The sequence below is a fragment of the Balaenoptera borealis genome (genome assembly GCF_965194805.1).
Source record: "Balaenoptera borealis genome assembly, chromosome: 13".
Taxonomy (NCBI): domain Eukaryota; kingdom Metazoa; phylum Chordata; class Mammalia; order Artiodactyla; family Balaenopteridae; genus Balaenoptera; species Balaenoptera borealis.
This window is the reverse complement of record NC_138870.1, coordinates 68084270-68111014: the sequence shown is the minus strand read 5'-3', so window position 1 is coordinate 68111014 and position 26745 is coordinate 68084270. Positions and strand designations below refer to the sequence as shown.

At 34.9% G+C, this 26745-nt stretch overlaps 1 protein-coding gene and 1 long non-coding RNA gene across 2 annotated transcripts in view; one reads left to right on the top strand and one right to left on the bottom strand.

The window, feature by feature from the left end:
• Window positions 1–26745, bottom strand: part of PTPRQ (protein tyrosine phosphatase receptor type Q) — a 289628-nt gene that overhangs the window by 37221 nt on the left and 225662 nt on the right. Inside the window, exons 52-53 of the mRNA XM_082350721.1 lie at window positions 19733–19832; window positions 17108–17236 (exon numbers count right to left, since the gene is read on the bottom strand). Coding sequence (XP_082206847.1) covers window positions 17108–17236; window positions 19733–19832 — 229 coding nt within the window. The remainder of the gene's footprint in view (window positions 1–17107; window positions 17237–19732; window positions 19833–26745) is intronic.
• The window catches only part of LOC309609377, an 85240-nt gene that overhangs the window by 56821 nt on the left and 1674 nt on the right, over window positions 1–26745 (top strand). The gene's annotated exons all lie outside the window — the stretch shown is intronic.

Genomic DNA, 26745 nt, shown 5'->3' with positions numbered 1-26745 from the left:
TTTCTTGTTTTTGTCTGTAGTCTCCATGTCATTGTCTTGATTCTTGGCCTCATATTGTATATTTTTCTCTTAACTAGTGGCTGCATTCTAAATATTATTTTTCTTTGAAGTTTTAAAGTTTTGTTTGTAAACAGGAAAAAATAGTAATGTGGACAATTTATTCAGGGAATTAGAAAAGAAGGTGGCATATAATATGAAGAAAATGCACTGACTTGTTACTGATGAAGAAATTAAATTCCTTTAAGAAAAATTATTTGGTTAGATAAGCATAAAAAAAACCTCATAGAAATTAATGTGTATGAAAATCAACAGTGTTATTTCAGGAGTGCTATTTTCAAATAAAGTGATCTATGGAGACACTCAAAGAGACTCAAATAAAAAACTTTCTATTAACATTTTAAAAAACTTAAAAAATCGTTACATGGAGACCATGTTAGACTGGTATAGTCCTCTTATTTTATTCACTTACAATACAACAGTGAAGCATACTGTCAAATCATATTCAGTTCATTAGTGTATAAATCAATTTGGGAATTGTTCAGATTTCAATAAGATAACTGACCACTTTCCAATATAAAGGGCTAAACACTTTTTATTACATGAATCTTAGCTTAAATTCTGTGCCCTTTTGTTGAAAAGGGTATTATTTCATGTCTGGGCTCATTTTTTTTTCAAAGTCTATCAAAAACTTAAATTCCACTCAGATTACTCTTGATAGATCCAGAGAGGAACCATTTATTTATGTTGGCAGTGGTGATTGAAGACCATATTGTCACAGAGACTCAGCTTTACCTCAAGGTCAATTAGTTGAAATCTATAGGGAATTAAAATATAGTGCAAATAGAGAGCCATAGATGATAGCCTATAGATGAGCAGCTTAAATCAGCATTACCAGTGGAATAAGACAAATTGAGAAGCAGTGTTTTCTACTTAACCGGGTAAGTTAGGTTAAAAAGAAAAGAACCTCAAATTTTATTGCTTTAATGTAAAAATATGTATTTGTCACACTAACATGTACTTCATATTCAACTAAAAATCTCTGAAGAATCTATCTTTCTGGTAAAACATGTTAATTGATCTTTCCAAGTTTTGTAAAATATTGTTTATATATTTCAATTCATTATTCCAACATTTACATTTATTTCTACAATGATATTCTGTTACTTATCCAAAGCATTTACTGTAATGCTTTCAAAGGGATCTTAATTTTTGTTTTTTCCTATTGTTTTTATTTGGTATAGGCTTTCAAATAGTATCCTTTCAGACCCTCCTTTCTTTTATCAAATCACCAATGACTTTTCTCTGGTCCTCAATACAAATTAAAAATATTATCCCAACCAGTGGCTAGTACTATACAGCTGACTCTAAAACTTCACTTTATAAGGTAAATATGCCACCTGAATAAGTGAGTAATGCAATATTTTTCTTATTATCTAGAAAAATAATCAATTAGTAAATGCTATCTAAGTAGTTCCTCAGCATGTCTCTTTATATCTGTAAGGACAAATAGGTTTTAAGGGAGCTTAGCTCTTTGAAGGGCAGCTCATTAGAGGCAGTGCCCCTTCCTTTTTCATCACAGTATTTCCAGTGCCTGGCACTTGTAGGTGCCCAATTGATAGTTCTTTTATTCAAACAAGGTGAAATGGTCTTTTAAATACTTATAGAAAAGCAACATTCCTGCTGACGTCAAAGAGGTGAGATAAGATTCCCAGGGTGTCAAGAGTTGAATTTTCCTTATTACTAAGCCTCTCCACATTAGCACATGTGAAACCAAATTCTTGACAGATTCTTATTTTGTAAACCATGTATTCTAAATTAAAACTGTGGTCATAACCCTAGCTACCTCCGGGGCAATAGGGCAGAAGCAGTAGAGAGGATGAAGACACTGCCAGCAGCTGTGTGAAGAGATGGGCAAAGGTTCTTAGTGAGGGGACCTAATGAAGAGGAGACAGATGACATAACACCATTTAAAAAGAAGTCTTGACAGCCTGAGCTGTTAGCTTGCCAGGCAGGTAAGCACAGAAATTCCTCTGTCAGGGGTTAGAAGGCGACCTCAAAAAACTAGATTTGAAAGAAGACTTGCATCTATTTTAACAAACGTGATTTATGTAGAGGTGTTTAAAGGTTCTGATTAACCTGAACTATTAAGTTTAGTTCTATCAAAGTAGAAGCTCTGACTGAGCAGGACTCTGTTTACTGATTCCAGGGGAAGAAAATGTGGTGATAGAAGAGATACAGTGAGGGTTCGATAAAAATGGAAGCATTTCTCTCTGAGGTTAGCTATGATTCCAAAATGCTAAATGTGATTAGAGTAGAAAAGGGCCTGGCTTCCTCTGTTTTAATCACGCTGAGTACTATTCATGGTCAATGGGAATGTCAGGAGTCTTGGCCCCATCCCATCCAGCCTTGCGGCTCATGGGGACTAACTCTGCTGTAGTAGATCTGGGATTTTGAAATCAAATGCATTTTCTTTCACTCTCTGCCTCTGTTCATATCCTTTACATGAAGAAATTGAGTTTCTCTGGGGCACTCAATCAATTGTTGGGTCCCTGCTAATGCTGATATTTTGCTATGCTACCTTCAAAATGTATACAGCAATTTTTATCCTAGGATACAAAAGGCATTTCTGGGCATTAGGGGGACGCTTGAAAGCATGCACAGTTGGCTATCCATTGGTCAGGATAGAAGTCAAATTTCTATGAAATGTGCTGCTCGGTATATGCCCCAGAGTCAGAGAACAGGGAATGTCATTGTCTTAGTCCTTACAGATTAGCAGGGCAGTAGTTGAAATGAGCTTGTGTGAAGTGTGAACCCAGACTCCACCCATCAGACAGAGAACTCAACTCTTGTGTCGTCGTAATAGGACAAGAAGCATGTGAAGAAATCTAGGTAAAAACTTACTTTACTATCAAAGTTAACACAACATGATAACACAGCAAATTCTTAGGATATGCACATTGCAAGTCAATGTGCATTTTGATAAGGTTAACTTTACCATATCAATAGCATGCAATATCATAGAGGACACTTAGTAAGTAGAAAGTTTAGAGTATTTTGTTTTACAGTTTTTTTGGCTTTGGAAAAAAATAGCACATTAACCAACAGCACTTCATATCTTGTATTTTAAAATATAGAGCACACCACCTGAAAAGATTAAAATAATCACAGCAGAGCTCTGCATCACCACAGTAACTTACTGGATGACAAAAATCTCCTTTCGTCTAAAGAAAAATGAGGAGTATCTGGAAGTAAAGATTCATTATTTATTTAGTATAAAAACACCCTGCAGTGTTTTTGATTTGCTGCTATAAGAGCATGAGCAGTATATATCTTAAATTTCATTCTACTGTAGGACATTTCTTGTCCCAGATTCACATTTTGTCCAGACATTTCTTATTTGGATTCACGTATTTTTGCCATTGCTTGCAAAATAGGTAAGACAGAAGTAAAATTAATGACCAGAATCTGTCAAAGAACTGATGGCAATTAACATGCTAACAATTTTACAAAGAATTTCATATATCAGTCAAATTTTATGTATTCTTACTGAAGTCACAAGAATTGTACTACTATTTTCCAGTTTCTGCAAGATTGAACCTACACTAAAATGCCATCATTCCTTTGCCCCATATCACTAGAGAATAAGTAATTCAAAAGAAGCAGTTCTTCCCTTAGAATCATTCTCTGTATAGAAAATGCTACTTGAAGAAGGATGTCATGGGCCCTTGTCTTTTTAAGTGGGTTTATATTGACTTAATCTAGTATGCTTCAGAGTTAAATGCGCACGCACACACACACACACACACACACACACACACAGTTATAGGTGTATGTTGATACTTCAGAATCAAACTGACCTGGGATCATCCTGGCTGTCCTGTTTACTAGGTGCATGACCTTGGACAGTTACCTAAATTCTCTAGACATCTTTTATTTTTCATCTGTAAAGTGGGGATAAGAGTACCTACCACAAATGATTGGACGAGCTGGGTGAGATCATTACATACAAAATTTAACAAATAGTAATTGCTCATAAACAGTAGCAATTACTATGTTAGCAAACCCTGTATGTGAAAGTAGATTGGGGTCATTCTTAATTTTACAGATATTATAAATAACAATAATAATACCAAATGTATTCTGATTTACAGTTTAAAAAACACATTCATAGGATTCTTTTGAATGGTAAGCTTCCTGAAGGCATATATATTTAATAAAAATTTGACATGCAAACTTCTAAAGTTATTGAAGAAAGAAAGATACTCTTAAAATAGCCATCCAATTGTTTGCTTCATTTTGTTGAGAATTTTAATTCCATTCATGATTACTGGATTGGGCCTTGAGTCGTAACATAATGCACCATTACATTCACTCAACTAAAATAGGCACGATAACTAGTATGGAATGATGCCCAAAATTTGGGGGAAAAAATTGAGGACTGGAAGAAAAGGAGTATCTGTCAAGTAAGAATATTAGTGACATTGATCAATATTATTCTATTTTTTTTCTGATTTAGTCACTGAAAGAAACAAAACTTCTAACTTAATTAAGTGTAGAAAGGAGACAGTGAAAAATAAAAAATTTTTAGCCAGTAGTATCTTTATCTTCTGAAAATTTTGTTGGGTTATTTAAGTGTTATAACTCTCTTGGGAAGGCAATCTGTGTTACAGTTAAATTAGTTAAAAGCAAACCACAGGGCCGGTTAGGCTCAGCAATGTTTTTGCCTTTTAAATTATATCTTTATTCTTTTAAACTTTCCCAAGAGTTTAATCCTAGATTTAATATAGGATTTATTTTGTAGAAGTATAGATAATCTATACAATTAACATACTGGATTTTTTCAACTTCATTGGATCTTTTTAAATTGAAGTATGGTTGAATTACAATGTTGTGTTAGTTTCAGGTGTACAGCACAGTGATTCCATTTTATATGTGTGTGTGTATATGTATATATATTTTTTCAGATTCCTTTCCCTTAGAGATTATTACAAAATATTGAGTATATTTCCCTGTGCTATACTGTAGGTCCTTGTTGGTTATCTATTTTATATATAGTAGTGTGTATATGTTAATCCCAAACTCCTCATTTATCCCTCACCCCTTCCTTTCCCCTTTGGTAACCCTAAGTTTGTTTCTATGTCTGTGAGTCTATGTCTGTTTTGTAAATAAGTTCATTTGAATCTTTTTTTTTAGATTCCACATGTAAGTGATATCATATGATATTTGTCTTTGACTTACTTCACTTAGTGTGAAAATCTCTAGCTCCATCCATGTTGCTGCAGATGGCATTATGTGGTTCTTTTTTTATGGCTGAGTAATATTCCATTGTGTGTGTGTGTGTGTGTGTGTATGTATATGTATGTTTGTGTGTATATATATATATATATATATATATATATATATATATATATATATATATATATATATATATACACCACATCTTCTGTATCCATTCATCTACTGATGGAAATTTAGGTTGCTTCCATGTCTCAACTATTGTAAATAGTGCTGCTATGAACACTGGGGTGCATTTTATCTTTTCAAATTAGAGTTTTCTCTGGATATATGCCCAGGAGTGGGATTGCTGGACCATATGGTTACTCTAGCCTTAGTTTTTTAAGGAACCTCCATACTGTTCTCCATAGTGGCTGCACCAATTTACATTCCCACCAACAGTGTAGGAGGGTTCCCTTTTCTCCACACCCTCTCCAGCATTTATTGCTTGTAGATTTTTTGATGATGGCCATTCTGACTAGTGTGAGGTGATACCTCACTGCACTTTTGATTTGCATTTTTCTAATAATTAGTGATGTTGAGCATCTTTTCATGTGCCTCTTGGCCATCTGTATGTCTTCTTTGGAGAAATGTCTATTTAGACCGTCCGCGCATTTTTTGATTGTTTGGTTTTTTGATATTGAGCTGCGTGAGCTGTTTGTATATTTTGGAGATTAATCCCTTGTGGGTCACTTTGTTTGCAAATATTTTCTCCCATTCTGTGGGTTGTCTTTATGTTTTGTTTATGGTTTCCTTTGCTGTGCAAAAGCTTTTAAGTTTAATTAGGTCCCATTTGTTTATTTTTGTTTCTATTTTCATTACTCTAGAAGGTGGATCAAAAGAGATATTGCTGTGATTTATGTCAGAGAGTGTTCTGCCTATGTTTTGCAACTCTGCTCTAAGAGTTTTATAGTATCCGGCCTTACATTTAGGCTTTCAGTCCATTTTGAGGTTTTGTGTGTGTGTGTGTGTGTGTGTGTGTGTGTGTGTGTGTGTGTGTGTGTGTGTATGCTGTTAGAAAGTGTTCTAATTTCATTCTGTTACATGTAGCTGTCCAGTTTTCCTGGCACCACTTATTGAAGAGACTGTCTTTTCTTCACTGTATATTCTTGCCTCCTTTGTCATAGATTAGTTGACCATACGTGAGTGGGCTTATCTTTGGACTTTCTATCCTGTTCCACTGATCTATATTTCTGTTTTTGTGCCAGTACCATACTGTTTTTTTTTTTTTATGTCTGAAACATTTATATTAACATATTTCCATACAAATACAAATATAAGATTTTTAGAAATTTCACGTAATGTCTGAAACATTTATATTAACATATTTCCATACAAATACAAATATAAGATTTTTAGAAATTTCATGTAATGTCTGAAACATTTATATTAACATATTTCCATACAAATAACCCAATGAAAGTTGAGTATTACTTGTTTTGTTTGTTTTTTTATACTGCAGGTTCTTATTAGGCATCAGTTTTATACACATCAGTGTATACATGTCAATCCCAATCGCCCAATTCAGCACACCACCATCCCCACCTCACCGCAGTTTTCCCCCCTTGGTGTCCATATGTCCATTCTCTACATCTGTGTCTCAACTTCTGCCCTGCAAACTGGCTCATCTGTACCATTTTTCTAGGTTCCGCATACATGCATTAATATACGATATTTGTTTTTCTCTTTCTGACTTACTTCACTCTGTATGACAGTCTCTAGATCCATCCACGTCTCAACAAATGACTCAATTTCGTTCCTTTTTATGGCTGAGTAATATTCCATTGTATATATGTACCACATCTTCTTTATCCATTCGTCTGTTGATGGGCATTTAGGTTGCTTCCATGACCTGGCTATTGTAAATAGTGCTGCAATGAACATTCGGGTGCATGTGTCTTTTTGAATTACGGTTTTCTCTGGGTATATGCCCAGTAGTGGGATTGCTGGGTCATATGGTAATTCTATTTTTAGTTTTTTAAGGAACCTCCATATTGTTCTCCATAGTGGCTGTATCAATTTACATTCCCACCAACAGTGCAAGAGGGTTCCCTTTTCTCCACACCCTCTCCAGCATTTGTTGTTTGTAGATTTTCTGATGATGCCCATTCTAACAGGAGTGAGGTGATACCTCATTGTAGTTTTGATTTGCATTTCTGTAATAATTAGTGATGTTCAGCATCTTTTCATGTGCTTCGTGGCCGTCTGCATGTCTTCTTTGGAGAAATGTCTATTTAGGTCTTCTGCCCATTTTTGGATTGGGGTGTTTGTTTCTTTGATATTGAGCTGAATGAGCTGTTTATATATTTTGGAGATTAATCGTTTGTCCGTTGATTCATTTGCAAATATTTTCTCCCATTCTGAGGGTTGTCTTTTCATCTTGTTTATGGTTTCCTTTGCTGTGCAAAAGCTTTGAAGTCTCATTAGGTCCCACTTGTTTATTTTTGTTTTTATTTCCATTACTCTAGGAGGTGGATCAAAAAAGATCTTGCTGTGATTTATGTCAAAGAGTGTTCTTCCTATGTTTTCCTCTAAGAGTTTTATAGTGTCCAGTCTTATGTTTAGGTCTCTAATCCATTTTGAGTTTATTTTTGTGTATGGTGTTAGGGAGTATTCTAATTTCATTCTTTTACATGTAGCTGTCCAGTTTTCCCAGCACCACTTATTGAAGAGACTGTCTTTTCTCCATTGTATATCTTTGCCTCCTTTGTCATAGATTAGTTGACCATAGGTGCGTGGGTTAATCTCTGGGCTTTCTATCTTGTTCCATTGATCTATGTTTCTGTTTTTGTGCCAGTACCATATTGTCTTGATTACTGTAGCTTTGTAGTATAGTCTGAAGTCAGGGAGTCTGATTCCTCCAGCTCCGTTTTTTTGCCTCAAGACTGCTTTGGCTATTCGGGGTCTTTTGTGTCTCCATACAAATTTTAAGATGATTTGTTCTAGCTCCGTAAAAAATGCCATTGGTAATTTGATAGGGATTGCATTGAATCTGTAGATTGCTTTGGGTAGTATACTCATTTTCACAATGTTGATTCTTCCAATCCAGGAACATGGTATATCTCTCCATCTGTTGGTATCATCTTTAATTTCTTTCATCAGTGTCTTATAGTCTTCTGCATACAGGCCTTTTGTCTCCCTAGGTAGGTTTATTCCTAGGTATTTTATTCTTTTTGTTGCAATGGTAAATGGGAGTGTTTCCATAATTTCTCTTTCAGATTTTTCATCATTAGTGTATAGGAATGCAAGAGATTTCTGTGCATTAATTTTGTATCCTGCAACTTTACCATATTCATTAATTAGCTCTAGCAGTTTTCTGGTGGCAGTTTTAGGATTCTCTATGTATAGTATCATGTCATCCGCAAACAGTGACAGTTTTACTTCTTCTTTTCCAATTTGTATTCCTTTTATTTCTTTTTCTTCTCTGATTGCCGTGGCTAGGACTTCCAGAACTATGTTGAATAATAGTGGTGAGAGTGGATATCCTTGTCTCGTTCCTGATCTTAGAGGAAATGCTTTCAGTTTTTCACCATTGAGAATGATGTTTGCTGTGGGTTTGTCATATATGGCCTTTATTATGTTGAGGTAGGTTCCCTCTATGCCCACTTTCTGGAGAGTTTTTATCAGAAATGGGTGTTGAATTTTGTCAAAAGCTTTTTCTGCATCTATTGAGATGATCATATGGTTTTTATTCTTCAGTTTGTTAATATGGTGTATCACATTGATTGATTTGCGTATATTGAAGAATCCTTGCATCCCTGGGATAAATCCCACTTGATCGTGGTGTATGATCCTTTTAATGTGTTGTTGGATTCTGTTTGCTAGTATTTTGTTGAGGATTTTTGCATCTATATTCATCAGTGATATTGGTCTGTAATTTTCTTTTTTTGTAGTGTCTTTGTCTGGTTTTCGTATCAGGGTGATGGTGGCCTCATAGAATGAGTTTGGGAGTGTTCCTTCCTCTGCAATTTTTTGGAAGAGTTTGAGAAGGATGGGTGTTAGCTCTTCTCTAAATGTTTGATAGAATTCACCTGTGAAGCCATCTGGTCCTGGACTTTTGTTTGTTGGAAGATTTTTAATCACAGTTTCAATTTCATTACTTGTGATTGGTCTGTTCATATTTTCTGTTTCTTCCTGATTCAGTCTTGGAAGGTTATACCTTTCTAAGAATTTGTCCATTTCTTCCAGGTTGTCCATTTTATTGGCATAAAGTTGCTTGTAGTAGTCTCTTAGGATGCTTTGTATTTCTGCAGTGTCTGTTGTAACTTCTCCTTTTTCATTTCTGATTTTATTGATTTGAGTCCTCTCCCTCTTTTTCTTGATGAGTCTGGCTAATGGCTTATCAATTTTGTTTATCTTCTCAAAGAACCAACTTTTAGTTTTATTGATCTTTGCTATTGTTTTCTTTGTTTCTATTTCATTTATTTCTGCTCTGATCTTTATGATTTCTTTCCTTTTGCTAACTTTGGGTTTTGTTTGTTCTTCTTTCTCTAGTTTCTTTAGGTGTAAGGTTAGATTGTTTACTTGAGATTTTTCTTGTTTCTTTAGGTAGGCTTGTATAGCTATAAAATTCCCTCTTAGAACTGCTTTTGCTGCATCCCATAGGTTTTGGGTCGTCGTGTTTTCATTGTCATTTGTCTCTAGGTATTTTTTTATTTCCTCTTTGATTTCTTCAGTGATCTCTTGGTTATTTAGTAACGTATTGTTTAGCCTCCATGTGTTTGTCCTTTTTACGTTTTTTTCCCTGTAATTCATTTCTAATCTCATAGCGTTGTGGTCAGAAAAGATGCTTGATATGATTTCAATTTTCTTAAATTTACTGAGGCTTGATTTGTGACCCAAGATGTGATCTATCCTGGAGAATGTTCTGTGCGCACTTGAGAAGAACGTGTAATCTGCTGTTTTTGGATGGAATGTCCTATATATATCCATTAAATCTATCTGGTCTATTGTGTCATTTAAAGCTTCTGTTTCCTTATTTATTTTCATTTTGGATGATCTGTCCATTGGTGTAAGTGAGGTGTTAAAGTCCCCCACTATTATTGTGTTACTGTCGATTTCCTCTTTTAGAGCTGTTAGCAGTTGCCTTATGTATTGAGGTGCTCCTATGTTGGGTGCATATATATTTATAATTGTTATATCTTCTTCTTGGATTGATCCCTGGATCATTATGTAGTGTCCTTCCTTGTCTCTTGTAACATTCTTTATTTTAAAGTCTATTTTATCTGATATGAGTATTGTTATTCCAGCTTTCTTTTGATTTCCATTTGCATGGAATATGTTTTCCATCCCCTCACTCTCAGTCTGTATGTGTCCCTAGGTCTAAAGTGGGTCTCTTGTAGACAGCATATATATGGGTCTTGTTTTTGTATCCATTCAGCCAGTCTATGTCTTTTGGTTGGGGCATTTAATCCATTCACGTTTAAGGTAATTATCGATATGTATGTTCCTATGACCATTTTCTTAATTGTTTTGGGTTTGTTTTTGTAGGTCCTTTTCTTCTCTTGTGTTTCCCACTTAGAGAAGTTCCTTTAGCATTTGTTGTAGAGCTGGTTTGGTGGTGCTGAATTCTCTTAGCTTTTGCTTGTCTGTAAAGCTTTTGATTTCTCCATCAAATCTAAATGAGATCCTTGCCGGGTAGAGTAATCTTGGTTGTAGGTTCTTCCCTTTCATCACTTTAAGTATATCATGCCACTCCCTTCTGGCTTGCAGAGTTTCTGCTGAGAAATCAGCTGTTAACCTTATGGGAGTTCCCTTGTATGTTATTTGTCGTTTTTCCCTTGCTGCTTTCAATAATTTTTCTTTGTCTTTAATTTTTGCCACTTTGATTACTATGTGTCTCAGCGTGTTTCTCCTTGGGTTTATTCTGTATGGGACTCTCTGCGCTTCCTGGACTTGGGTGGCTATTTCCTTTCCCATGTTAGGGAAGTTTTCGACTATAATCTCTTCAGATATTTTCTCTGGTCCTTTCTCTCTCTCTTCTCCTTCTGGGACCCCTATAATGCGAATGTTGTTGTGTTTAATGTTGTCCCAGAGGTCTCTTAGGCTGTCTTCATTTCTTTTCATTCTTTTTTCTTTAGTCTGTTCCACAGCAGTGAATTCCACCAGTCTGTCTTCCAGGTCACTTATCCGTTCTTCTGCCTCAGTTATTCTGCTATTGATTCCTTCTAGTGTAGTTTTCATTTCAGTTATTGTATTGGTCATCTCTGTTTGTTTGTTCTTTAATTCTTCTAGGTCTTTGTTAATCGTTTCTTGCATCTTCTCGATCTTTGCCTCCATTCTTATTCCGAGGTCCTGGATCATCTTCACTATCATTATTCTGAATTCTTTTTCTGGAAGGTTGCCTATCTCCACTTCATTTAGTTGTTTTTCTGGGGTTTTTTCTTGTTCCTTCATGTGATATATAGCCCTCTGCCTTTTCATCTTCTCTATCTTTCTGTAACTGTGGTTTTTGGTCCACAGGCTGCAGGATTATAGTTTTTCTTGCTTCTGTTGTCTGCCCTCTGGTGGTTGAGGCTATCTAAGAGCTACCATACTGTTTTGATGACTGTACCTTTGTAGTATAGTATGAAGTCAGGGAGTCTGATTCCTCCACCTCCATTTTTCTTTCTCGAGATTGCTTTGGCTATTCGGGGCCTTTTGTGTTTCCATACAAATTGTAAACTTGTCTGCTCTAGTTTGTGAAAAATGCCATTCATGATTTGATAGGGATTGCATTGAATCTGTAGATTGCCTTGGGTAGTATAGTCATTTTGATAATATTGATTCTTCCAATCCAAGAATATGGTATATCTTTCCATGTATTTGTGTCATCTTCAGTTTCTTTCATCAGTGTCTTATATTTTTCGGAGTACAGGTCTTTTGTCTCCTTAGGTAGGTTTATTCCTAGGTTTTTTATTCTTTTTGATGCAATGGGATTGTTTCCTTAATTTCTATTTCTGATCTTCCATTGTTAGTGTATAGAAATGCAACAGATTTCTGTGTATTAATTTTGTATCCTGCAACCTTGCTGATGATCTCTAGTAGTTTTCTGGTAGTATCTTTAGGATTTTCTATGTGTAGTATCATGTCATCTGCAAACAGTGACAGTTTCACTTCCTCTTTTCCAATTTGGATTCCATTTATGTCTTTTTCTTCTCTGATTGCTGTGGCTAGGACTTCCAAAACTATGTTAAATAATAGTGGTGAGAGTGGGCATCCTTGTCTTCTTCCTGATCTTAGAGGAAATGCTCTCAGCTTTTCACTGTTGAGTATGATGTTAGCTGTGGGTTTTCCATATATGGCCTTTATTATATTGTGGTATGTTCCCGCTATGCCCACTTTCTGGAGAGTTTTTATCATAAATGGGTGTTGAATTTTGTCAAAATCTTTTTCTGCATCTATTGAGATGGTTATATAATTTTTATTCTTCAGTTTGTTAATGTGTATCACATTGATAAGCAGATATTCAAAAATCCTTGCATCCCTGGGATAGATCCCACTTGATCATGGTATATGATCCTTCTAATGTATTGTTGGATTCAGTTTGCTAGTATTTTGTTGAGGATTTTTGCATCTATGTTTGTCAGTGATATTGGTCTATAATTTTTCTGTGTGGTATCTTTGTCTGGTTTTGGCATCAGGGTGATGGTGGTCTCATAGAATGAGTTCAGAAGTATTCCTTCCTCTGCAATTTTGGAAGAGTTTCAGAAGGATAGGTGTTAATGCTTCTCTAAAAGTGTAGAGTTCGTCTGTGAAGCCATCTGATCCTGGACTTTTGTTTGTTGGGAGTTTTAAAATCACAGATTCAATTTCAGTTCTTGTAATTTGGTCTGTTTGTATTTTCTATTTCTTCCTGGTTCAGTCTTGGAAGGTTGTACCTTTCTAAGAGTTTGTCCATTTCTTCTAGGTTGTCCATTTTATTGGCATATAGTTGCTTGTAGTAGTTTCCTGTGGTCCTTCATATTTTTGTGGTGTCTGTTGTAACTTTTCCCTTTTCGTTTCTAATTTTATTAATTTGGGCCCTCTTCCTTGTTTTCCTGATGAGTCTGGTGAAAACTTAATCAATTTTGTTTATCTTTTCAAAGAACCAGCTTTTAGTTTCATTGCTCTTTTCTGTTGTTTCCTTTGTCTCTATTTCTGCTCTGATCTTTATGATTTCTTTCCTTCTACTAATTTTGGGTTTTGTTTGTTCTTCTTTCCTCTGTTTGCTTTAGGTATAAGGCTAGGTGGTTTATTTGAGATTTTTCTTGTTTTGCAAGGTAAGCTTGTATCGCTATAAACTTCCCTCTTAGAACCGCTTTTGTTGCGTCCCATAGGTTTTGGATCATCGTGTTTTTGTTTTCATTTGTCTCTAGGTATTTTCTGATTTCCTCAGTGATCCAGGCTCAGCAATTTTAAAGAGATAGGTCTGCGTTACCAGTGTGTGTATGCTCATCTTGCTAATATTTCCTCCTAGAAATGTTTCTCACTTCATTGTGTTAATGGCTGTGTTTTGAAGGAGCCATCACAAAACGTTGTTTTGTTCATTTGTTTATCAAATAGCAAAACCCAAGGGTTATTTTCTAATCTGGTAAATGTGGAATAGATGAGCACAAATATCAAGAATTCTTCCCAAGAAATACAGCTTGCATTCACTAAACTTATATAGAAAATGTGCATAATGAAATGATGTCATTATCATTCCAAATAAGAACTTAAAACATTTTCTTGGCATATCCCTGAATGTTCTCATGGATTTATAGAGTATTAAATCTTTGAATTTTGTTCTCTTTCAAAAAGAAAAAGAATGAGAGAATTCTTCTTCAGGTCCTTTGTGAAATAAGGTATAATATAATCAAATGATGAGAGTTTATACATATAAAAATTATAGGAAGAATCTTAAAATGTATATAAATATATAGGCAGATATAAAGTAAATAATTTCTTAACCACAAAACCCTAAATCCTGAAGAGGATTTAGTACCAAGTATTGTAATAACCATTTTTGGTCAACTAGGTAACTCCCTAAAGTTAATATTTTAACTACTGATTAGATATTTTATCATTTCTGTTATGGACATGTGAAGACCTATAACACTGAAGAAAACTGCAAGTCCAATTAGCATGAAGAAAGCAGGCAGGTTGGAAGGAAAAGAATATGCCTATGCCTCAAGTACAAACAGCATATGTTAATTGGGTAGATTTAAAGGAAATTATCTAAGTTCCTTCTTGTAAATAACAAAGACATATGGCATAAGTTACTCAACAATTTGGAAGTTAACTAACTCCAGCTTTTTGGTTCTTCTGTCTCAGAATCTACCATTAGTCTCTGTGGCTCTACCCTCATCAGACATGTATGGCTTTGAATAGATTTAGATTTTCCAGCACCTGAAATACAGGTGAAGAGCTTTAGAGCTTCAGTGAAGAATGACCACGTGCATATGTGCACATGGCTAATTATGAATCTGTTAGTTACTGTTTTTCTAGTCTTACTGTCTAATGTATTAGTGACTTTATTAACATGAAAAACTTTCAGTAAATAATAAAGCTGGAGATAGATCTCTATAATGAAAAGAATTAATACCAAACCACTTGATAGTTATTTTAATTTCTGTAATAAATCAAGCAAAGCATATTAGTATGTGCCATTGGAATTACCAGTGAGAAAGTAAGTTTTTACAGTCACGATTACTAGAATCATAACAAGTAAATGAGAAAGCAAAAAGCATGAAAACTAAAATTTCTAAGTGTGCTATGACTAGTGATAATACATACCAGTTTTGTATGTGCAAAAACAGATAAAAATTGTTTGAAATATACTTTAAAGGCAATTGTACATCCATGTACAAATAAAGTGACATATATATAAATAAACATGGAACAGGAAAATAAATGAGTCAAGGTTAAATAAGGCTGTCCCTGAATTATAAGTACCCGACAATAAACAATCTATACAGTCTTTGCCCACCTTTTCCATTAGCTGTCATGACAGTCATTGTTTAAAAAAGATATATCTTATCCCTTTTTGATAATGGCTGTGTTCAGCAGTGGAGTAGGGGGCAAGCTGTGAAAACACATAGAGCTTAGGGGATCTGACCTCACATAGCCTCTATAGAATGGTAACCTCCTCGAAAAAGAATACTTTCTCCAATAGTGACTGGCTTTTTTTCACTGTATTATAACTCCTAAAGATCTACTTACTAGAGAGAGACTTTTGGGGGATTAATAAAGAATCTTTTAAAAAATGCTGTAAAATTGTTTGGGCACTTAGAAATTCACGTTTTAGTATGAACAGATTCAACTAAATTGTTCAAAAAACTAAAATTAATTGCACTCAGAGATTTGAAGTTCTATCCCTTGTATACTTTCACGTGTAGAAGAAAGAGATGGAGATCCCAGGCCTGAACTCAGACAGGAGTGTGGAAATGGAGTTGGGCCCACAGGGGTAAAGGAGAAGAAACTTCCTTTTACTATGCAGTATGACCCTTATAGAACTGAGACACAGAGCCTAATACTAGTAATGCTCTATTGTTGCTATGATATGATTTAACTTTGACAGGTTACCCTGAAAATCGGTTGCTCTTTCATGTGGAAAACTATGTCCTGGTTAATATATAACCATCTTACACATAGTCTTTGGAGTACTATCCATTTTAGATAGGAACAACCTGTATTGGAACATAAACAAATGTAGATAAATATAAAGAAGTTTTCATATCCAACAAACCAAATTTCTTTGTAATTTACTGATAACACTGAATAACTTTCATTTTGTCGCATTTGGAAGGACGCTGCTTGTCAGATAACACTTCCCTCTATAGCACATATATATACGTATACGTATATCTACGTATAGCACGTAGATATTTTTAGACATACTGGAAATATTTTTGCAAAGTCAGTCTATTAGGTAAAGACCAACTTTGGTAAATGACAACTATAAATGATTAATTCCTTTTTAAGTTTAAGACCTTTGATGCCATATTTTCAGAGTTGGTAACAATTTCTAAAAGTTCAACACAGCTGTGCAGGTTCTTTGTAACAATTGTCATGTGCTTGTAAGCATCACAAAATATTGGATCTCTTAAGAATTGAAACTTGTTAAGACAATCTGATGATAGTTTTTATTAAGAATTTGGAAAAAGAAAAAAAGAAAAAAACAAACTCGATCATCACTGAACAAGCAAAAAAATAAAAAATATAAAAATTTGGTGAATTATCTTAATAGAAGTTTTTCAAATGTGCCAACATTTTGAATAATTTATCTTTACAATTAAGCGTTCTACTATTTCCAATATATATTGATGACATATTTAGTATACATGTTTTTACTTTTCCTTTTAAAGGTAATTTTAACTTTGTATTTAATTCTTAAATACTAAGCAATTTTAAAAATGAAGTGTTAGTACACAATTTAGACTTCTAATGTCATTTTATACTAAAATAAGGAGGCATAAGACAGGCTTTTATAGAAATGATATAAACAATATCAAGTAGTTACAAATTTAATTTAAATTTGTGATAAAAAATGTGGACACCTCCAGGAAATCCAATGTAAAAAAAAAACTGTCATCTGAAGTGAATTACTAAATATAATTTTAAAGACTTAATGTATACAAATATTTGTCTCAGGGAAAAAAAAAGCTTGGTTGAACATTATAGTCCAAGGTTCCTATTGAACTCGAAAGTATTAGGAAGATTGATTCTCCGAACACCAGTGAGAAGTGTGTAGAAGATGGAGGTCACCCTTTGAAAGAAGATCTCTGCGACCTGTGTAAATAGGAGCCCCACAGACACTTCCAACAAGCATAGGTCAGAATAGGGTCATGGCTCCGGGCCCTCTGGACCACTGTTCGCCCAGAGGAGTGCTCACCGCGTTAATCTCTCGTCCTTCAGTTCCAGGTCTGCCACTGTGATCAGCTGATCTAGGCTGAATTTAGTGTCAATAATTTCTGCATCCCGAGGAGAATATGTCCCACCTTCTTTCTGCTTCTGTCGAATTCTAATAAAGTCCAAGAAGGGAATATCATAGAAAGCATATGAAATTATATTTAGTTTTCTTAAGACATTGGTCAATTTCTTTGTTGGGATCACTTCCCTGAGTATGTTGCAAATTTGCAGCTACTCAACTCTTTTTCCTGTTTTAATTCCACAGAATGTATTCTACTATAATTTTTTAACATGCTGCTTTTAATGAGAATTAGTTCATCAAGGCCCGAGCCATTGGTACATTTAAAATACAGAGCAAACGAGACTGAGGCTGTGAGCTTGTTTCTCCTCCCTCAAGCTGTCTCATATATTTGTCATAAAAAGGAAATATGCCAATGTGGACATAGCTCACTGCTGTCAGCACCAGTGCTGAAAGACAATGCTCCATTGTTTTTACATAACGTGAAAATACATAAAAAATGTGTTTTGAATTGTCTCATTGGCTTTTATAAAAATACTGTCAAATATGTAATAGCGAAGTATAATATAACTATACAGATTATGTAATCTAAGAATATAATATATAACCAGAAAACTCAGGTTCAAAAATAAAAGTCACATGCATCTGCGAATCAAATCAAAGTCTCTTCATTTTGAGCCCTTTACATGTTTATTTTTATATGACATAGTACGGTATATTATAAAGTAATATTTAGCTATTCTATGTATCTTTTGCACTTCAAACATTTAATATTTGTTATGATTTATGTGTTGAGAATGATATAGGAAGTATAAAATATGGTCCTTATCCTCAAGGACATAATTTAGTTGAGAAGTAGGATCTAAATGTAGAAAAAGCATAAAAAAAGAGAAAAAAAGTCAAATTACAACTCCTAAAACAGTAATTGATTAGTTATAAAATGTTATATAAGTGATTACAACTATTAGCATTTAGAGGAAATAAAAAGTAGGATTTGACTTGAGTGTTCCAGAATGAGGAGGAGGAGGAAGCACGTTTCCAGCTGACTGAACAAAAGCAGACTTGTATGAAAACTGACGGAACGTTCAGGTGAGAACAGACTCTGTTGGCTGAAGAGCCGTATGTAGGAAAGTTGTAGGGAATGAGGGGCCCATTTCCTGCCCACAAAAGGAGTTCATCCTATAAAGAAATGATTTTAGAGCAGGAAAACAATAGCAATATGGTGGATGCACATCCCTCAGGGACAAGGACCATATATTACACAACATAACTTTAAAAGTGCCTAAAATAACGACCTTCTCTCACCATCTTCTGGCTGAATCTGAGAACACTATCTGGTATAAGAAAAATATCTTTCAAGAGCCCTTCAAATTATCCATCAAAAAGATAATTTAAAAGATTCAAGATGAAACAGAGGATGCTTGGCAAATGGAATACAGGACACCATTCTTTGGATAAAATAGAGCCTATTGAGCTACTTAGGAAATTAGTATAATGATTATTTTTACAAATGTAAGGTCCCTTTAACTCGGCAATCTACCTTATGAAACTAGATTTTAGGATCACAGCTAAGATTTCCCCTGAGGTCCTGTAAACAACGGGAATTAAGAGACTGATACTGAGAATTTGAAAGGACACTTGGAAAACACAGTACAGACATTTTGATAAAGTAAACATGAGAAAGGGGCCCATCGTATAAAGAAGTTGGACATTTTTAAAGTGTCCTTACTGGAAAAGTGATCTCTTGTGTATAAAATCTGAAATTTAGACCTGATTAAAATATTTTCAATTAAACCTATCAGAGTTATAAAATATTCAAAAAGATGTAGAAAGCCTGGCAGCTTCTGCTTTTGTGTTACCACTTTATTGTCTCTCAGCTCTACATCCACACTTCTTTGCCCTGCTTTGTGATACTGAAGTTAGACTATGTAACATTTCTCCTTTGCCAGCTGACTGGACGTTAAGCTTTGTCAATAGAGGACACTGCAGTCATCCTGCAAGGCAATAGGGACAGGAAGATACTTCCCTTGAGTGTTCTAATGCTGCATTCTTATTCATTGTGGAAGCCCAGCAGCCCACCCGGATGAGCACTAGCTGCCTCTTAAGTTCATGCTCTCTCCATCAGTGAATGATTCCAGGTAGCTCCAGCCCACCCACACAATCAGGCAAGAGTGGGCTGCTTCTACTGTCCGATTCCAGCCTGCCAACTCTCCAATAACGATGGGTAGCTTCTACAGATCAGCTCCAGCCCTTCCTTTGTCATATTTCTTTGCACAAAGATAGGTGATAGGGCTGCGTGTGCCTGTGGTAGCCATTCCATGTCAAACTTGGGAGTGACATTTCTTCTAGTTCTTTGTTCCTTTATTGTCCACTCTTCCTTAGCCTAGAGAGAGTAGCTTTGTTGCACTTGCTAGTTCTGGATCCCTTAGTGTTTTCTCTTACCCCCTTTAGCTGTTAACTATTTTTACTAGTTAACATATTATTAAATGTTTCCCATTAAAGTAACCATTGTGGCTTCTGTCTCCTGATTGGGCCATGACTGAATGATGTCCATAAAGCATCTTAGGAATAAGTACAAATAAGTCTTACCTTGCAAATGCAAAAATAGCTGTTCCAAGAAGAATGATTGAAAGGATACACAAAGTGACTGAAAGTATAATCTCTACAGATCTTTCTGAAAGCCCTTCACCTGAAGAGGAAGACGTATAAAATCATTAATTATATGTAATACTACATTGGGTCTCAAAATACAGAAAAAAATTTTTTGGCATATTTCTCAATAATGCTAATGAAATGTACAAATGTGTTTCTCTTCTTCTCCTAGATCTTCTAACTTTAGAGCTCAATCCTTGGTGCTCTTCTTTTTTTCTATCTAAACTCACACCTTTGGTGAACCTGTGCAGCCTCATGGTTTTAATTTTCATCTATATGATGATGACTACTTAACTGTAATCTAAGGAACTCCCGACTTGTATATCCAATTGCCTACTATATATCTTTATTTAGAAGTGTAATTAAATTTTAAAAATCAAAATTTCCAAAGCTGAACTCCTATTCTTCCCTCCTTTCAACTGCATCTTTCTACATCTTAGTTGATGGCAACTTCATTGTTCTAGTTGCTCAAGCCAAAAATCTTGGAGTCATACTTGACTTTCTCTTTCATAGAACACATCCAAAATCTCTGAGGAAATCCTGTTGGCTCTATCTTTTTCACTAAAAGAAACTAGGGAAACTTGGAGAGAGAGTAATTCCAAAGTGTGATTAGGGAACAAAAGGAATTGGGGATATCTAATGGGGCAAGAAAGCTAAGAAATCATCAAAGGCTAATGGTATGGAAAGAACAAAAGATCTTGAAGAGATGGCCAAAGATGGAACAATTTAAACTTTATAATGAATAAAAACTGAAATTGATTGAAATAGATTCAATATAAAAATCCATGAGTTCTAATATTATTCAATGAAAGAGAAATGAAAATTAAAACCAAAAATGTACTAATTTGTAACCTCTGGTTTTAGCTAAACAACTTTTTTCTTCCCTCTAAAAATCTATAATTAAAGAGAGAAAATTAAGCATTTTTTCCTGTGGCTTTCTCATCTGAACTGTTTTTTATGAATTAAAAAATAGCCCTAGTTAAGGAGATAAAGCTCCTTATTAGAGGAGAATTCTGTTTAATAAATGTGGAAGAAATAGTAAAATTAGAAATTAATTTTGCATTCCTAATGAAATAATTGACTCAGGTAACAATCGTAACTATATCTTTAAATGACTAGGAGAAAGGTTGAAAGGCATTTGGATATTTAGGGAATGTCAAACTATCATCTCACAGATTATTTGCTGGTTATAACAAGGGAAAAAACAACTTTCCAGTGAAAGGTCCTGCTGTCATTACCACTAAACTTACTGATCAATTTTAACATCACTGAAAATGTGACAACCAGATATTATACACCTCCTGATGTGAGGTATTTTCATCTACGCAGCAACACCTGTAAAGTAGCCCTGCCAAAAATGTTCATTGTGAATATTCAAACCTTTAGATCTTATCTCTAATTTATAAGGAAGTAGGAAAAGGAGTCAATGACACCAATAAAAAGCAATCAGACAAATTCAAAATATGGAACTTCTTGCAGGACAACTCATCTGGTTGCCTAAATGAGTCCATGGTATAGGGGGGGAAAGAAGTCTCTTCTAGATTAAAATAGATTAAGAGACAAAATCATCAAAAATAATGTGTGAACCTCTTATTTGATCCTGTTTTAAACAAACTATAAAGAAAAAAATCAGAGGATGATTTGAAACTATATATATATATATATATATATATATAGTTTTATATAATATCAAGGATTTATCATTAATTTTGTTGAACTGCAACAATATAACAAAAACATACTTATTAGAGAAATATGCTAAACTATTTTGGAGTGGAATATATAATGCTTTCTGTGATTTACTTTAAAATACTTCAGAAACAAAATGAAAAATGCGTAATTAAAACAGATGTGGCAAACCATTAAAAATTATTAAATTTAATTAATAGGTATTTGGGGGTTCATTATACTATTCAAAACTTTTGTGTACGCTCTATTCACTTCTCACTACCTCTGCTGCAAACATCCTGATCGAGGCCACCGTCCTGTTTTGCATGAATTGTTGTCTGGACACCTAACAAGTCTTCCTGTATCCAGCCTGTCCTCTTTCCATCTATTTCTCAACATAGTAGCAAGAGTAATGATTTTAAAACATTACCTGTCTAATTTCTCCAAAGAAGATATACAGATTGCCAACAAACACATGAAAGAATGCTCAACATCATTAATCATTAGAGAAATGCAAATCAAAACTACAATGAGATATCATCTCACACCGGTCAGAATGGCCGTCATCAAAAAACCTACAAACAATAAATGCTGGAGAGGGTGTGGAGAAAAGGGAACCCTCTTGCACTGTTGGTGGGAATGTAAATTGATACAGCCACTATGGAGAACAGTATGGAGGTTCCTTAACAAACTAAAAATAGAACTACCATATGACCCAGCAATCCCACTACTGGGCATATACCCTGAGAAAACCATAATTCAAAAAGAGTCACGTACCAAAATGTTCACTGCAGCTCTATTTACAATAGCCAGGACATGGAAGCAACCTAAGTGTCCATCAACAGATGAATGGATAAAGAAGATGTGGCACATATATACAATGGAATATTACTCAACCATAAAAAGAAACGAAATTGAGTTATTTGTAGTGAGGTAGATGGACCTAGAGTCTGTCACACAGAGTGAAGTAAGTCAGAAAGAGGAAAACAAATACTGTATGCTAACACATATATATGGAATCTAAGGAAAAAAAAAAAGGTCATGAAGAACCTAGGGGCAAGATGGGAATAAAGACACAGACCTACTAGAGAATGGACTTGAGGATATGGGGAGGGGGAGGGGGAAGGGTAAGCTGGGACAAAGTGAGAGAGTGGCATGGACATATATACACTACCAAACGTAAAATAGATAGCTAGTGGGAAGCAGCCGCATAGCACAGGGAGGTCGGTGCTTTGTGATCACCTAGAGGGGTGGGATAGGGAGGGTGGGAGGGAGGGAGACGCAAGAGGGTGGAGATATGGGAACATAGGTATATGTATAACTGATTCAGTTTGTTATAAAGCAGAAACTAACACACCATTGTAAAGCAATTATACTCCAATAAAAATGTTAAAAAAAAATTACCTGTCTACTTAAAATCCTCCTTATCTCTCACAGACAAAATCCAAAGTCCTTCCAATGGCCTATGGCCATAGGTTAACGGCCTCTGGTTCCCTGTTATCTGTTTGACTTCCCTTCCAATCTCCACCTTGCTTACTACTCTGGAGCCAGACTGGCCTCCCTATTGTTCTTGGGACACACCAGGTCACTCTTGATATAGGGCTTTGGGCCAGCTTCTTCCTGTGCATAGAAAGGTATTTCTCTTATAGATATGCCTGGGTAGCCATTTCATTACCTTGAGGAATTTGCTCAAATATCACCTAGTCAGTGAAGCCTACACTGACCACCTCTTACGGACTGAATGTATGTGTCCCTCCAAAATTCATATGTTGAAGCCCTAACACAAATACAGTGTGACAGTATTTGAGTAAGGAAGTAATTAATGCTATATGAGGTCACAAGGGTTGGGCCCTAATCTGATAGAATTAGTGTCCTTTTAAGAAGAGACACCAGAAAGCTAGTTCTCTCCCTCCGTGTGCACATGCTGAGGAAAGGCTATATGAGGACATAGCGAGAAGGAGGCGTTCTGCAAGCCAGGAAGAAAGCCCTTACCACATACTGAAGTGGCTGGAACCTTATCTTGGATTTCGTGCCTCCAGAACTGTGAGAAAATAAACTTCTGTTGTTTAAGCCACTCAGTCTATAGTATTTGTTATGCCAGCCCAAACAGACTAAGACATTATGGTATTTAAGATTGAAAGCTGCAACTCCTTCACTTCCTGCCTTCCCCCTTCTACCTCCTCTACACTCTGTTCTACTTTTTCTTTTCTCCATAGCCCTTTGTAACATATCTTATAATTCATTTATTATCTTATTGTTTATTACCTGTCCAGAATGTAAGATCCCTGAGGACAGGAGTCTTTGTTTTATTCAAAACTGTATTCCAAGTCCTGAGAACAGTATCAGGCACATAGCAAATGCTCAATAAGTATTTTCTAAATTTACTGATATATAAAAATATCGATTTTGAAGTATAATAGAAATTAAAATTTTTCAGGTTGAAGATTAGGCATTAAACCAAATAAGAATATATAAGTTATTAATTATTTTGATACAACTAGTAATTATAATTATAACCAATTTTAAGTTATATAATATATAATTTTACTGTAAAAAGTATTAAAGTCAAGTGACAAAATAGGTTAACTATCTGTAAAATATGCAGGGGTTAATGTTTCATCTTTTCTTCCCTGGATTGGTGCTTATGAAATGTTAACAATATGAAAGAGTTTCTGTGGCTCTTCTGCATGGTAGATTTGAATGAATACTGAATCTTAAACAGTTATCAGAGTTTCATGGTCATCTAGAATCTCCAGCTAAATTTAGAAGACTCTAAAGGAGCATGTAGCTCATAAAGTATTTTATATACACCTTTTTCATACATTAAAATATAAATGGTTTGTTTTATGAATTTTCACATGCTGACTGCTAACTGGATATGCTTGGGAAAGGAAACATGAAGATGAATAGAATCATCTTTATCAGGTAGTATTGAGTCACTGGACCTTGGAACCTAGTGGGGAAAAAATGATTTCATAGACCACAAAAAATTTTCAGATTAGATTACCATTTCAAAGCACTAGCCAAGTGAAGTGAGGAAATGACATATGATGTATTAATAAACAATAGGTAATCCTTTGGGCACATGTATTACAAATGTACTACTAGGAAAGGACAAAATGTACTATGACTGTCCAGTACAAATTTTGATTCACTGCTATACATGTACCCACAGAGCATTACCAGTACAGAATGAAGTCATTTCTCTAAATCCTTTCACAGAAAACAAAACTTTCACTTGAAAATATAAACATGATTCTTTTTGTAACGTGTACAAGTCACTTCCTGATTAGACTTAAAATCCATTGAAAGGTCAAATTAAATTGTTTTATTTGCATAACAGAATGTACTATTGTAATTAAGCAAATCATAATTATAAAGCACTACCTAATTTTTCATAGTATTATCTTTTGATTATCATTATTTAAACTCCTCTATGGATCTGACTTTTTTTTTGGATCTGACTTTTTAATGCAGTTTTATATCTCTAAGAAGAAGCTTGAACTAAATGAGTTATAAAGCTCCTAGGACAATGCCTGGCTCTTGATATAGGTACTTACTACATGAAAGATCGTCTTCTTTATATTATTATTAATCTGAAAAGAAAACAACTTCTTATAACAGAACTTAAGTATAAAAAGTTCTTCTTCTCTTTTAGCCCAGTATTAGCCATCCAGAATATTCAAATACTGCACAAAGAACTTACTAAAGGTCTCTCAATTTCATAATTCAAGAAATATAAATTAAAATACCCTAAATAAATGTTATTTTAATACATCATATTGGCAAAATATTAGAAGTAGATAATAAACAGTGGCCAGGTTGCAAAGTCATACTTATTCATTGTTAAAACAAACAAAAAGGAAGTATTGCATCTTTATGTGTAAAAACAGTATACTTATGTATGAATGTTAGCCTCAGAAAGCTAAGACGAGCAGGTGCAAAGAGAACAGCTAGAAATAATTTAAAATGTTGAGAAGAGGAAATGGTGCAGCAAAGATAGGAAGTCTGTGGGAACAGAAAAATCAGAAATAGTAATGAAATCAAAAGCTACTTGGGCACTTAGTGATTTCCAGGCAACGTAGTACAGTGGTTATAAGCACAGCACTGCCTGAAGTCAGGTTGCCTGGGTCTAAAAGCTAGTGCTGCCACTTCCTAGCTCTGTAACCTTGGGCAAGATGCTTAAAGACCCAGCTTCAGATTTCTTACCAGTAAATTGGGGATACCTATAAACAGGAAATCGTGTTAGAGGGTTGTAGTGAAAAATACATGAGGTTATATAGAGAAAAACTCATAAAGGGCTTGTCACATAAATAATGTTTCATATCTTTATTAATAATGTTTCAGAGTCATTAATCTGTCCATTCATCTGATTTAATCTCCCAGTTAGCTTATGAAGTAGGTATTATTATTCTCATTTTGGAAATAAGATTGCAGAAGTTAATTTGTTAAGTAACTAACCCAAGGTCACATAAATTCCGTATATGCCAGAACTGCCTGAAATATGCTTGTCTGACTACAGAGTTTACGAGGTTCACCATCACATTGCCACTGCCTCATTAACATCATAAAACCTTCCCCTGTTCCTCTGGTGTCCTGGGGGCAAGTGATCCTTTTGCTGCAAAAAATATATAGTGACTCCCTATCTCTGTTCCCAAGTGAGCATACTGGAACTTTTCATTGTTAGCACAGTAATTAAACGAGAAGTATTATGACAAAAGAAAACAATCACAGAGCGCCTTTGCCATGAGGTTTAAGGTTTCAAATTGTTCAGCTTTAATGAAGCCCTGTGAGGTGCAGAAAGCAGTGTCTGGTTTTCAAATCACAGGAATCCTCTATAATTAAACCTTGCAATCAAAACATTGCTTGCAAGCAGTTTCCATAAACTGATGTGCCTAAGGAGGATTCTTAAAAAAGAATTTAAGAAGGATTCTTGTGAATTTTCTTAATAAAAATCCTAATGCTCAATCCTGAGTGAAAACAAAATCAAGTAAGTTGTAAGTATTTCTCTAGGATCAAAATGATGGCACATGTCATTTCCCATTATTCCTACAGGCCATAAAGACTTCCCAACGTGCAGACCTCTTCCATGTTATCAATCCTGATTCAGCAAAGCCCTGTCTGGCCCCTTCTCACTTGTACTGCTCTTAGCCTTTTTCCCTAAACTTAAGGCTTTTAGTTCATCAGTGATTCTTTGCCCCTAATTTTAACATCCAAATAATATCTCTGACGGGCACAACCACTATCAAAATGGTCTGTCTTGTAAGTGCATGTCCTATACT